This window comes from Cherax quadricarinatus, chromosome 45 (assembly GCF_038502225.1).
Source record: "Cherax quadricarinatus isolate ZL_2023a chromosome 45, ASM3850222v1, whole genome shotgun sequence".
Classification (NCBI taxonomy): Eukaryota; Metazoa; Arthropoda; class Malacostraca; order Decapoda; family Parastacidae; genus Cherax; species Cherax quadricarinatus.
Window position 1 is genome coordinate 441,707 of NC_091336.1, and position 12,002 is coordinate 453,708.

General features: G+C 40.0%; 1 protein-coding gene across 6 annotated transcripts in view; it reads right to left on the reverse strand.

Moving 5' to 3' along the window:
* The window catches only part of LOC128698111 (BTB/POZ domain-containing protein 6-B-like), a 154,418-nt gene that overhangs the window by 84,081 nt on the left and 58,335 nt on the right, over window positions 1-12,002 (reverse strand). For all 6 annotated transcript variants that reach the window (XM_070094257.1, XM_070094254.1, XM_070094255.1 and 3 more), the window contains one exon: window positions 2,447-2,616. In XM_070094257.1, the coding sequence (XP_069950358.1) occupies window positions 2,447-2,596 (150 nt within the window). In that variant the 5' untranslated portion in view covers window positions 2,597-2,616. The remainder of the gene's footprint in view (window positions 1-2,446; window positions 2,617-12,002) is intronic.

The window sequence follows — 12,002 nt, forward strand, 5'->3', positions numbered from 1 at the left end:
GTGTGTGTGTGTGTGTGTGTGTGTGTGTGTGTGTGTGTGTGTGTGTGTGTGTGTGTGTGTGTGTGTGTTTGTGTGTGTGTGTGTGTGTGTATGTGTGTGTGTGTGTGTGTTTGTGTGTGTGTGTGTGTTTGTGTGTGTGTGTGTACTCACCTAATTGTGGTTGCAGGGGTCGAGACTCAGCTCCTGGCCCCGCCAGTTACTGGACCACATGTGTGTGTGTGTGTTTGTGTGTGTGTGTGTGTGTGTGTGTGTGTGTGTGTGTGTGTGTGTGTGTGTGTGTGTGTGTGTGTGTGTGTGTGTGTGTGTGTGTGTTTGTGTGTGTGTGTGTGTGTGTGTGTGTGTGTGTGTGTGTGTGTGTGTGTGTGTGTCTCCTGACTGTAAGTGAAACAAAGCTGAAAGGGGTAGGAGAGTTTCAGTGGGGAGAAACAAATGGGATTAGATCAAGGGTTTCAAATAGAGTTAGAACTAAAGGAGTAACAATAATGTTGAAGGATAAGTTATGGCAGGAAAAGAGAGAATATATGTTTAAATTCAAGGATTCTGTGGTGGAAAATAAGGGTTGGATGTGAAAAGTGGGTTATAGTAAGTGTTTATGCACCTGGCGAAGAGAAAAGTATAGAGGAGAGAGAGAGAGATTTTGGGAAATGTTGAGTGTGGGAGGTATCGAACCAAGTGAGAGAGTACTTTTGGTTGGGGATCGCAATGTTGTAGTGGGTAAAAATGTTGTGGACGGAGTAGTAGGTAAATTTGAGGTGCCAAGGGTAAATGAAAATGGGGAGCCTTTAATTGAGCTATGTGTAGAAAGAGGTTTGGTAATAAGTAATACATATTTTATGAAAAAGAATAAATAGGTATACAAGGTATGATATAGTACATAATGAAAGTAGTTTGTTAGATTATGAATTGGTGGATGAAAGGGTGATGAGTAGTGTTCAGGATGTACATGTTTATAGAGGGGCAACTGATATATCGGATCATTATTTAGTTGTAGCTACAGTTAGATTAAGAGGTAGATGGGACAAAAGGAAAATCGCAACAGCAAGTAAGAGAGAGGTGAAAGTGTATAAACTAAGGGAGGAGGAAGTTAGGGTGAGATATAAGCAACTATTGGCAGAAAGGTGGACTGGTGCAAGTCTGGGTAGTGAGGGGGATGGGTTGAAGAGGTTTGGGATAGTCTTTAACATGCAGTATTAGAATGTGGAGCAGAGGTTTGTGGTTATAGGAGGGTGGGTGCAGGAGGAAAGAGGAGTGATTGGTTGAATGATAAAGTAAATGGTGTGATAAAAGAGAAAAAGGTAGCTTAAGAGAGGTGTTTACAAAGCAGAAGTGTTGTAAGAAGAGCAGAGTATATGGAGAGTAAAAGAAAGGTAAAGAGAAAGGTGAGAGAGTGTAATGGAGAGCAGATGATAGAGTGGGAGAGGCACTGTCAAGAAATTTACTGAAAATAACAAAAAAAATTGGAGTGAGATAAACAAGTTAAAAAATCCTAGGGAACGAATGAATTTGTCAGTTAAAAATAGAGTAGGAGAGTTAGTAGATGGGGAGATGGAGGCATTGGATAGATGGTTGGAATATTTTGAGGAACTTTTAGATGTCGAGGGAGGTATAACATCTTTTAAGAGTGAAGAAGACCAGGATGTGAGTGTGGGGGAGGTGTGTGAGGCATTACGTAGAATGAAAGGGGGTAAAGCAGTTGGAACTAACGGGATCATGACAGAAATGTTAAAAGCAGTGGGGGATATTGTGTTGGAGTGGTTAGAATTTTTTTTTAGTAAATGTATGAAAGAGGGAAAGGTACCTAGGGATTGGCAGAGAGCATTTTTAGTTCCTTTATATTATAGGAGAATAAGTTTACTGAGTATACCAGGTAAAGTGTATGGTAGGATTATTATTGAAAGAATTAGAGGTAGGATTGCGGATGAGCAAGGAGGTTTTAGAGTGGGTAGGGAATATGTAGATCAAGTGTTTACATTGAAGCATATATGTCAACAGTATTTAGATAAAGATAAGGAAGTTTTCATTGCATTTATGTATTTAGAAAATGCATATGATAGAGTGGATAGGAGAGTAATGTGGCAGATGTTGAAAGTGTATGGAATAGGTAGTAAATTACTAAATGCTGTAAAAAGCCAAGGTTGTGAAGCGATGTTGGACACTATTAATCAAAACTGATAGACTTACCTCCAAGTCTGGTCGAAGGCGGTTCTTCCTGTTTCTGATGCTTGCAAAATTTTCTTTCTGTACATATTCTCTGTCAGTATTGTACATATAATTGCTCACTGTTTGGTGAAGGAAATATATATAAGAATTTACTTACCCCGTGTTTTTTGCTCGTTCATCATTACTGTCTTCGTTATAGTACTACAACAAGGTTGCTGGTAAACAGCAATAAGTGAATGACTAAGTAAAATAATTATAAGATGCACCAGTGATAAAAGTATAGTACCTTCATAGTTTCCTTGTGACCTGGGAAAGTGATAGTCAGATCAGTAAACTTGGATGTCTGGTAGAGTGAAGCTAGACGTTCTCCAGGTGTGCTCAGTTTACACTGCCAAGGTGTTGTTGTCACCTCCTCTGATTCTGTCTTCTCATTCATGATGCTCGTCCTGCTGCTCTCTAAAATCCAAATTCATAGAAACATAAATTATCAGCATTTTCATTTAGATTCACTTCATGAGCTGATTTTTAAGGGAAAATTTATACTAAATTTCAATGCCTAATATTGCCGTAAATGCGCTATTTATATCATTTAATATTTTATTTTTTGTTGTTCCCATCAAACGTAACTCCTTTGTACAGGGTTGTGCCTCACCTGTTTGTAATTTCTTTTGATATCGTGCTATTGCTATTTCAAGATTTAGGCTTTGGAGGGACTTGAGCTGGAGCTCGCCATAACGGTGCTGATGGTGGATTAGTCTGTAAAGACCTGTATTTGTGGTCACAGTTGGACCCAAGCTAACCTCCGTAGGGTATAAAGAAATACACCTGGGGATAAATCTGAACCAATATAAAAACTTTCTCAAAGCAAGAATAATCACAGATAACATCACTGACCCCCCCCCCCACCTTTCTTATTACCAACTTATGTAAATTACCTACAGCTCCAGTAAGATCACATTTCGTCTCCATAATGAGACTTCAGGTAATGGGTTTATTTAAGCATCACGTGACGCTGACTGGCATTGAAAGTTTACTGACAATCGGGAAACTGATGAAAGGTTTGTATTTTTCTTAAAAAAAAAAAAAAAACAGAAAACCTTTACAATAGACATTGTTCAGTTAAAACTAAAGAGACCACAGTAAAGATACTAAATAACCCATAACTTACAAGTTGCATCCTCAGATTCATTGATAAAAAGTTTAGATTGGGCCGGTTTGTTAAAAGGTATATATATATATATATATATATATATATATATATATATATATATATATATATATATATATATATATATATATATATATATATATATATATATATATATATATATATATACAGGAGTGTGAGCAAAGTAACATTTATGAAGGGGTTCAGGGAAACCGGCAGGCCGGACTTGAGTCCTGGAGATGGGAAGTACAGTGCCTGCACTCTGAAGGAGGGGTGTTAATGTTGCAGTTTAAAAACTGTAGTGTAAAGCACCCTTCTGGCAAGACAGTGATGGAGTGAATGATGGTGAAAGTTTTTCTTTTTCGGGCCACCCTGCCTTGGTGGGCCACCCTGCCTTGGTGGGCCACCCTGCCTTGGTGGGCCACCCTGCCTTGGTGGGCCACCCTGCCTTGGTGGGCCACCCTGCCTTGGTGGGCCACCCTGCCTTGGTGGGCCACCCTGCCTTGGTGGGCCACCCTGCCTTGGTGGGCCACCCTGCCTTGGTGGGCCACCCTGCCTTGGTGGGCCACCCTGCCTTGGTGGACCACCCTGCCTTGGTGGGCCACCCTGCCTTGGTGGACCACCCTGCCTTGGTGGGCCACCCTGCCTTGGTGGGAGTCGGCCAGTGTGATAATAATAAAAAATAAAATATACAGGATAAGCCAACGGGGGGGGAGGTGGAAATCTTTAGCTCAAGTACTTTCACATTTCTCAGTGCGTCATCAGGAGCTGTGCAATGTTGCAAGGGAGCAACCACAGCAAGGAGAGAGGTCTCAGAGTAGCGTTGGTGTCAATGGCCATGGTTACTCTTAGACTGCGTTAGTGGTCGGTGCCAACCCCACCCTACCATCACCCCCCCCCACTACCCATATGGGGTAGGAGGGTTTCTGAGATGTCAAGTAGGAAATTACAAGATATAAAAGCCAGCCCCAAGCTTCTAGCCGTTTATAACAGGTCATATGGTTTGAGAAAATAAGTTTCTCGTTAGATACTGTAGACATGGATAGCTATTATTCTGTGTGACCTTTTCAAATAATGAAAGAAAGGAATACAATGTGCTCTTTGTCAGTTTAAATGTCCTGCTCTGAGGTACTCGAATGTTCTTCCCATGTACTCAGAAGTATCTCTTCCTACATATTGTCAACTATTTTCTCAGTGGTATTTTTGTGTATGTTTTATTTTTGTGCGAATGTTTAAAAAATAAGTGTTTTCAGTGATCATAGTAGTTTTGAGATGCATGATCTTAGATTTTTGGTGATCTTGGTGATGAGTGTTGATAGATGATGGTAAACATGATATGGAATTGGTGATCGTGATTTTTGTGTGAATAATTATAAAAATGTGTGTTTTCTGTTATATTAGTGGTGGGGTCATAAAATCTGGTAATCGTCTTGGTTATAGTGTTCTTAGATAATGTAGGGTACAACAGGTTGAAACAAGGTGGGTTGGGTGTGATGTTACTAACCGCCAAGTAAACACAGATGGGAGTGTGTCGTCACTGGAGGTGACCTCGCCGGTCCTGTGGGGTGTGACATCGTGTGTTGGTGGTAGTGAGGTGAGTGCGCTTAGATATTGTCAAATATGATTTTTTGTGTGAATGTTTATAAAAAAATGAGTGTTTTCTGTGATATTAGTGATTTTTGAGGTAAGTGAACATGGGTGATTGTTGTTGGTGGTTGTCTTAGATTTATGTGTGTACAAGATATGTTTTCAGTTGATGGTGATCATGTACTAAGTGTTTGCGTATTAGGTTTGTGTTCAAGTTTTTCTTTTTTTTTTTTGCGCCCATGGGGAGGGAGTTCTTGGTTATAGTGATTTGAGGGAATTTCTATAAAATGGGTGTTAGCTGGTGATGCTAAACTTAGATTCTGGTGATTTTGACGGTGTTCTGGTAGTATTCAGTGGTGATTTGGTAGTAATCAGCAGTGTTTTGGGAGTATTCGGAGGTGTTTGATGGTGTTTTTTGAAGGTGTTCAAATGATGTGCAGAGTATTTTTTGGAAGGTGTTCCGTGGTGTTTTGGTGTTGTTCAGAGATGGTTCAAAGTTAGTCAGTGTATTAGTTATGGTAATGTCTCATGTCATAAGTGTATGAGTTAGTTTTTTTTTTTGCTAATGTTGCAAAGTCTGGAGAATGAGAGAGGAGTTTGGTGGATGAGATGTAATTTCGGTTAATGAAATGTGTAAGTGTGAATGTAAATTGGTGAGTGAGTTAGAGAAGACAAAATGTTATGTGATTTAAGTAAAAGTATAGATAGTTTTAGTGATCTTCGTTATGATGATGTTTTAAGAGAATGTGTACAAAAAATGTGTGATCTTAGTGGTGGGGTTATAGAATTTGGTAAACGTCTTGATTGTGGTGATCTTAGATATTGGAGATATAACAGGTTGAAACAAGTAACTTCCTCTCGTTAAGTTAAATGAAGTACAACTGGGGTGTGACGTTGCTGATTGCCAAGTAAACACAGGATGGAGTGTGATGTCATGGGAGGTATCCCTATCTGTGCTGGTATGTGTTGGTGGTAGTGAGGGGAGTGTATTAGATATTGTATGGAGTTGGTGATTGTGATTTTTTGAGTGAATGTTTATGAAAATGAGTGTTTTCTGCGATCTTAGTGGTTTTGAGGTGAGTGGTCATTGATGATAGTTGATGGATGTCATAGTTTTTTTTTATTTATTTTTTTTTGTGTGTGTGTGTGTGTGTGTGTGTGTGTGTGTGTGTGTGTGTGTGTGTGTGTGTACATGTTATGATTTCAGTTGGTGGTGATCCTGTTGTAAGTGTTTTCTGTGTTGTTTGGAAATGTTCAAAGGTGTTTTTTTTGTGAGCATTCAAATGATTTATGAGTGTTTTTTTTTTGCGCTCAGGTTATATAATAGTCTGAGGTGAGTGGGATCGTCTTGGTTATAGTGATTTGAGGGGATTTCTATAAAATGGGTGTTAGTTGGTGGTGTTGATCTTAGTTTCTGGTGATTTTTAGTGTTGTTTGGGCAGTATTCGGTGCTGTTTTGGTAGAATTCAGTGGTGTTTTGGGAGTATTCAAAGGAGTTTGATGATGTTTTTGAATGTGTTCAAATGATGTTTTTGGAGTAATCAAAGGTAATTGATGATGTTTTTGGTGTTGTACAAAGTAAAGTGTGGTGTGTGTGGGTGTGTTTGTGTTAGTTTTGGTAAAATGACTCATGTCATAAGTGTATGAGTTAGTTTTTGTGATAATGTTGTAAAGTCTGGAGACTGAGGGAGTAGTATGGTGGATGTGTTGTAATTTCAGTTAATGAAATGTGTAAGTGTAGATAAATTAGAGATGATAAATCTAATTTGGGAGTATTCAAAATGATATTTTGGAAGTGCTTCAGTGTTGTTTGGAAATGTTCAAAGGTGTTTATGTGAGTATTCAAATGATTTATGAGAGTGTTCGAAGTAATCTTGGGGTTCTGCAGTGAGATGATAAAGGTTGTGGATGAGAGAATATTTCTTAAGAGATATTGAGAAAAGGTGGTCACAAATGATGTATGAGAGTGTTTTGAAGGTGTTCAAAGTAAAGTGAGGTGTGTGTGTGTGTGTGTGTGTGTGTGTGTGTGTGTGTGTGTGTGTGTGTGTGTGTGTGTGTGTGTGTGTGTGTGTGTGTGTGTGTGTGTGTATGTGTGTTAGGTGGTCATAGAGTTTTGTGAATATCTTGGTCACAGTGATTTTAGTGAATTTGAGATGGGTGATGAGATGCATTTGTGGATGTGAAATGTGATTTTTGTGTGTGTTCAGAAGAGGTGTGTTGGGAGATGGGTGAGTGGATGTGAAGAAATGCGGGTGAGATGGAGAGGGGTATGGGGAGGGTTGTATTAGAAATTTAATGAAATATGGGGGGATTTTACTGAAAATAAAGGTAATGTGTGAATATTTTACAAAGAAATTATAGAATTGAAAAGTTATGATATATTGGAAAAGAATGGAGGGTGTTGAAACATGTCGCAGTAGTTGGGTAGTGAGATTAGTTGTTGTGAGTATAATATCAATTTATGTGGATACAAGGAGATGGGTATGGAGAGGATTTTATTAGTATTTTAGTAATATAGGGAGGAATGTGTATTACATTTAAGATTCAGTAAAAAGAAGGGGAAAAATTTGTATCGAATAAATTGTGAATAAATTGGTAAGTGATGAGGGTTGTGGGTACTGTTGTCGAACTAGAGATATCGAAAAAGTGGTTATAAGTTGTGGGTTGTTGATGTGACTTTTTCTGATGAAATTAGTTAAAACGAGAAAAAATTGTGGGTTGTGGGTGTTGTGGGATGTGGGTGTTGTGGGTTGTGGGTGTTTTTGTCGAACTAGAGATGTCGAAAAGACGTTATAAGTGGGTTGTTGTTGTGACTTTTTCTGATGAAATTAGTTAAAACGAGAAAAAATTGTGGGTTGTGGGTGTTGTGGGTTGTGGGTATTGTTGTCGAACTAGAGATACCCAAAAAGATGTTACAAGTGGGTCGTTGTTGTGACTTTTTCTGATGAAATTAGTTAAAACGAGAAAAAATTGTGGGTTGTGGGTGTTGTGGGTGTTGTTGTCGAACTAGAGATGCTGAAAAAGTGGTTATATGTTGTGGGTTGTTGTTGTGACTTTTTCTGATGAAATTAGTTAAAATGAGAAAAAATTGTGGGGTGTGGGAGATGTGGGTTGTGGGTGTTGTAGGATGTGGGTGTTGTGGGTTGTGGGTGTTGTTGTCGAACTAGAGATACCGAAAAGATGTTATAAGTGGATTGTTGTTCTGACTTTTTCTGATGAAATTAGTTAAAACGAGAAAAAATTGTGGGTTGTGGGGTGATGTGGGTTGTGGGTGTTGTGGGTTGTGGGTGTTGTGGGTTGTGGGTGTTGTGGGTTGTGGGTGTTGTGGGTTGTGGGTGTTGTTGTCGAACTAGAGTTGCTGAAAAAGTGGTTATAAGTTGTGGGTTGTTGCTGTGACTTTTTCTGATGAAATTAGTTAAAACGAGAAATAATTGAGGGGTGTGGGTGATGTGGGTTGTGAGTGTTGTGGGATGTGGGTGTTGTGGGTTGTGAGTGTTGTTGTCGAACTAGAGATACCGAAAAGATGTTATAAGTGGGTTGTTGTTGTGTAGATTTTATTAGAAATTTAGTGTAGGGAGGAATGTGGGGATTTCTATAAAATGGGTATTAGCTGGTAGTGTTGATCTTAGTTTCTGGTGATTTTTTTTAGAAGTGTTTGGGTAGTATTCCGTGGTGATTTGGGGGTGTTCGAAATGATGTTTTTGGAGTATTCAAAGGTAATTGATGGTGTTTCTGGTAGTGTTCAAAGTAAAGTGAGTTGTCTGTGTGTGTGTTAGGTGGTCATAGAATTTTGTGAATATCTTGGTTACAGTGATTTTAGTGGATTTGAGATGGGTGATGAGATGCATTTATGGATGTGAAATGTGATTTTTGTGTGTGTTCAGAAGAGGTGTGATGGGAAACGGGTGAGTGGATGTGAAGAAATGTGGGTGAGATGGAGAGGGGTATGGGGAGGGTTGTATTAAAAATTTAATTAAATATGGGGGGGGGATTTTACTGAAAATAAAGGTAATGTGTGAATATTATAAAAGAAATTATAGAAGTGAAAAGTTATGTTACACTGGAAAAGATTGGAGTGTGTAGAAACATGTCGCAGTAGTTGGCTAGTGAGATTACTTGTTGTGAGTATAATATTAATTTATGTGGATACAAGGAGATGGGTATGGAGAGGATTTTATTAGAATTTTAGTAATGTAGGGAGGAATGTGTATTACATTTTAAGATTCAATAAAAAGAAGGGGAAAAATTTGTATCGAATAAATTGTGAATAAATTGGTAAGTGATGAGGGTTGTGGGTACTGCTGTCGAACTAGATATACCGAAAAAGTGGTTATAAGTTGTGGGTTGTTGTTGTGACTTTTTCTGATGAAATTAGTTAAAACGAGAAAAAATTGTGGGTTGTGGGGTGTTGTGGGTTGTGGGGTGTTGTGGGTTGTGGGTGTTGTTGTCGAACTAGAGATACCCAAAAAAGAGTTGATTCTGTTGTAAGTGTTCGTGTGTGTTTGGTTTGTGTTCATGTTTTTTTTTGCGTTCACGTTATATCTTAGTTGGAGGTGAGTGTACTCATAGAAATTGGTAATCGTCTTGGTTATAGTGATTTGAGAGGATTTGTATGAAAATGGGTGTTAGTCTGTGATGTTGATCTTAGTTTATGGTGATTTTGGTGGTGTTTTGACTGTATTCAGTGGTGTTTTAGTAGTATTCAGTGGTGTATTTGGGAGTACTCAAAATGTTGTTTTGGAAGTGTTTCAGTGTTGTTTGGAAATGTTCAAAGGTATTTTTGTGAGTATTCAAATGATTTATGAGAGTGTTTTGAAGGTGTTCAAAGTAAAGCGAGGTGTGTGTGCGTATTAACTTCGTAATATGTAAAATTGTGACTAGTGAATTTATCGAAAAGTGGTTATAAGTTGTAAGTGTTGTGGTGACTTTTTCTAATGAAATAGTTAAAACGAGAAAAATGTCTAGACTTGTGTTGTATTTTGTAAAGAAATTGTGGATTGTTGTGGGTATTAACGAAAAAAATGTGAAATTATTTGGGTTATCCTGGTTAAGAGTGAAAATGTTTTCCCTATGTTGTATATGAAATGTGTAATACTGAGATGGGTAAGTCGACAAGATTCAGCCTGTGTGTGCGGGGTCATCACGTGACGTCACTGACATAGGGGGAAGTCGACAAGATTCAGCCTGTATGTGTGAGGTCATCACGTGACGTCACTGACATAGGGGGAAGTCGACAAGATTCAGCCTGTATGTGTGAGGTCATCACGTGACGTCACTGACATAGGGGGAAGTCGACAAGATTCAGCCTGTATGTGTGAGGTCATCACGTGACGTCACTGACATAGGGGGAAGTCGACAAGATTCAGCCTGTATGTGTGAGGTCATCACGTGACGTCACTGACCGCCGAGTAAACACAGGTGGGGTGACGTCACACTTGTTTAGACCTGTAGTAAGAGAAAGTACGATGCCCCATAGGAGGAGTTCATTTGAATGCTTACCCCCAGAGGGGGGAATCCAAAAACTTGATCCAAGGAGATGGAGTCTTGGTATTATCGAGAAAAAAATTGATCTGAGAAATTGGAGTCTTTGTTTTATCGAGAAACCCTTGATCCAAGGAGATGGAGGAGGAATATTTTGGGGTGAAAGTGGGAGTTCATTTTGAATGCTTACCCCCAGAGGGGGGAATCCAAAAAACTTGATCCAAGAAAATAGCGTCTTTGTATTATTTATTTATTTATTTAAAAATTTGAGCACACATACAGAGGTACAACAAATACAGGTAAGAGCAGTATGCCAAAGCCACTTATACTATGCATAGCATTACGGGCTGGCTTAAAATTAACTTAAGATTAACTAAGCAATGATGAAATCAGTGATAAAACATTAATGTAAACAGGTTATCGAGAAAACATTGATCCAAGGAGATAGAGTCTATGTATTATCGAAAAAACTCGATCCGAGGAGATGGAGGAGAAATATTTGGGGTGAAAGTGTGAGTCCATTTTGAATGCTTACCCCCAGAGGGGGGAATCCGAAAAACTTGATCCAAGGAAGTAGCGTCTTTTTTATTATCGAGAAAACATTGATCCAAGGAGATGGAGTCTTTGTATTATCGAAAAAACTCGATCCGAGGAGATGGAGCAGGAATTTGGGGTGCAAGTGGGAGTCCATTTTGAAATGCTTACCCCCAGAGGGGGGAATAAAAGAAAACTTGATCCAAGGAAGTGGAGTCTTTGTATTATTGATATCGAGAAAAACTTGATCCGAGGAGATGGAGAGCACAAGAAATTCAAAAAAAATTTGAAAAAAATCGGAAAAAAATTCGGGGAGAGGGGGCGATCCGGACGACGCTGCAGAAGGCGCTGCAGAAGGCGCGGGCGGGCGCGAGGGCGGGCGCGGGTCGGCACGGGCGGGCCCCCGGTCGGGCGGGCGCATGGGGCGCGGGTGGGGAGGGGCGTGGGTGGGGGCGTGGGTGGGGTCGTGGGTGGGGGTCGTGGGTGAGGTAGTCGAGGGTGAGGGTCGTGGGTGGGGGGTCGTGGTTGGGGGTCGTGGGTGGGGTCATGGGTGGGGGTCGTGGGTGGGGGTCGTGGGTGGGGGTCGTGGATGAGGTCAAGGTCATTAGCATAAAGGTGTGAAAAGGAGACCGCTCAGCCGCAGCCCTTTCGGGAGGAAACCACTCAGGAAGAGACCGCTCAGGGAAAAAAGGTGAGTGGTGCGTTGAGATATATGTGGAGTCAAAAAACGTTATCTATGGAGGCAAAGAAAAGAGACCGCTCAGGGAAAAAAGGTGAGTGGTGCGTTGAGATATATGTGGAGTCAAAAAACGTTATCTATGGAGGCAAAGAAAGGAATGTATGAAAGCATAGTAGTACCAACACTCTTATATAAGAGAGCCACAGAATTTGGTTAATTAACACAAGCCTATCTGATGTTATCCTGAAGCCAAATGACTTCGAACAGGCGATAAATGACATGCCCATGCACTCTGCCCCAGGGCCAGACTCATGGAACTCCGTGTTCATCAAGAACTGCAAGAAGCCCCTATCACGAGCTTTTACCATCCTATGGAGAGGGAGCATGGACACG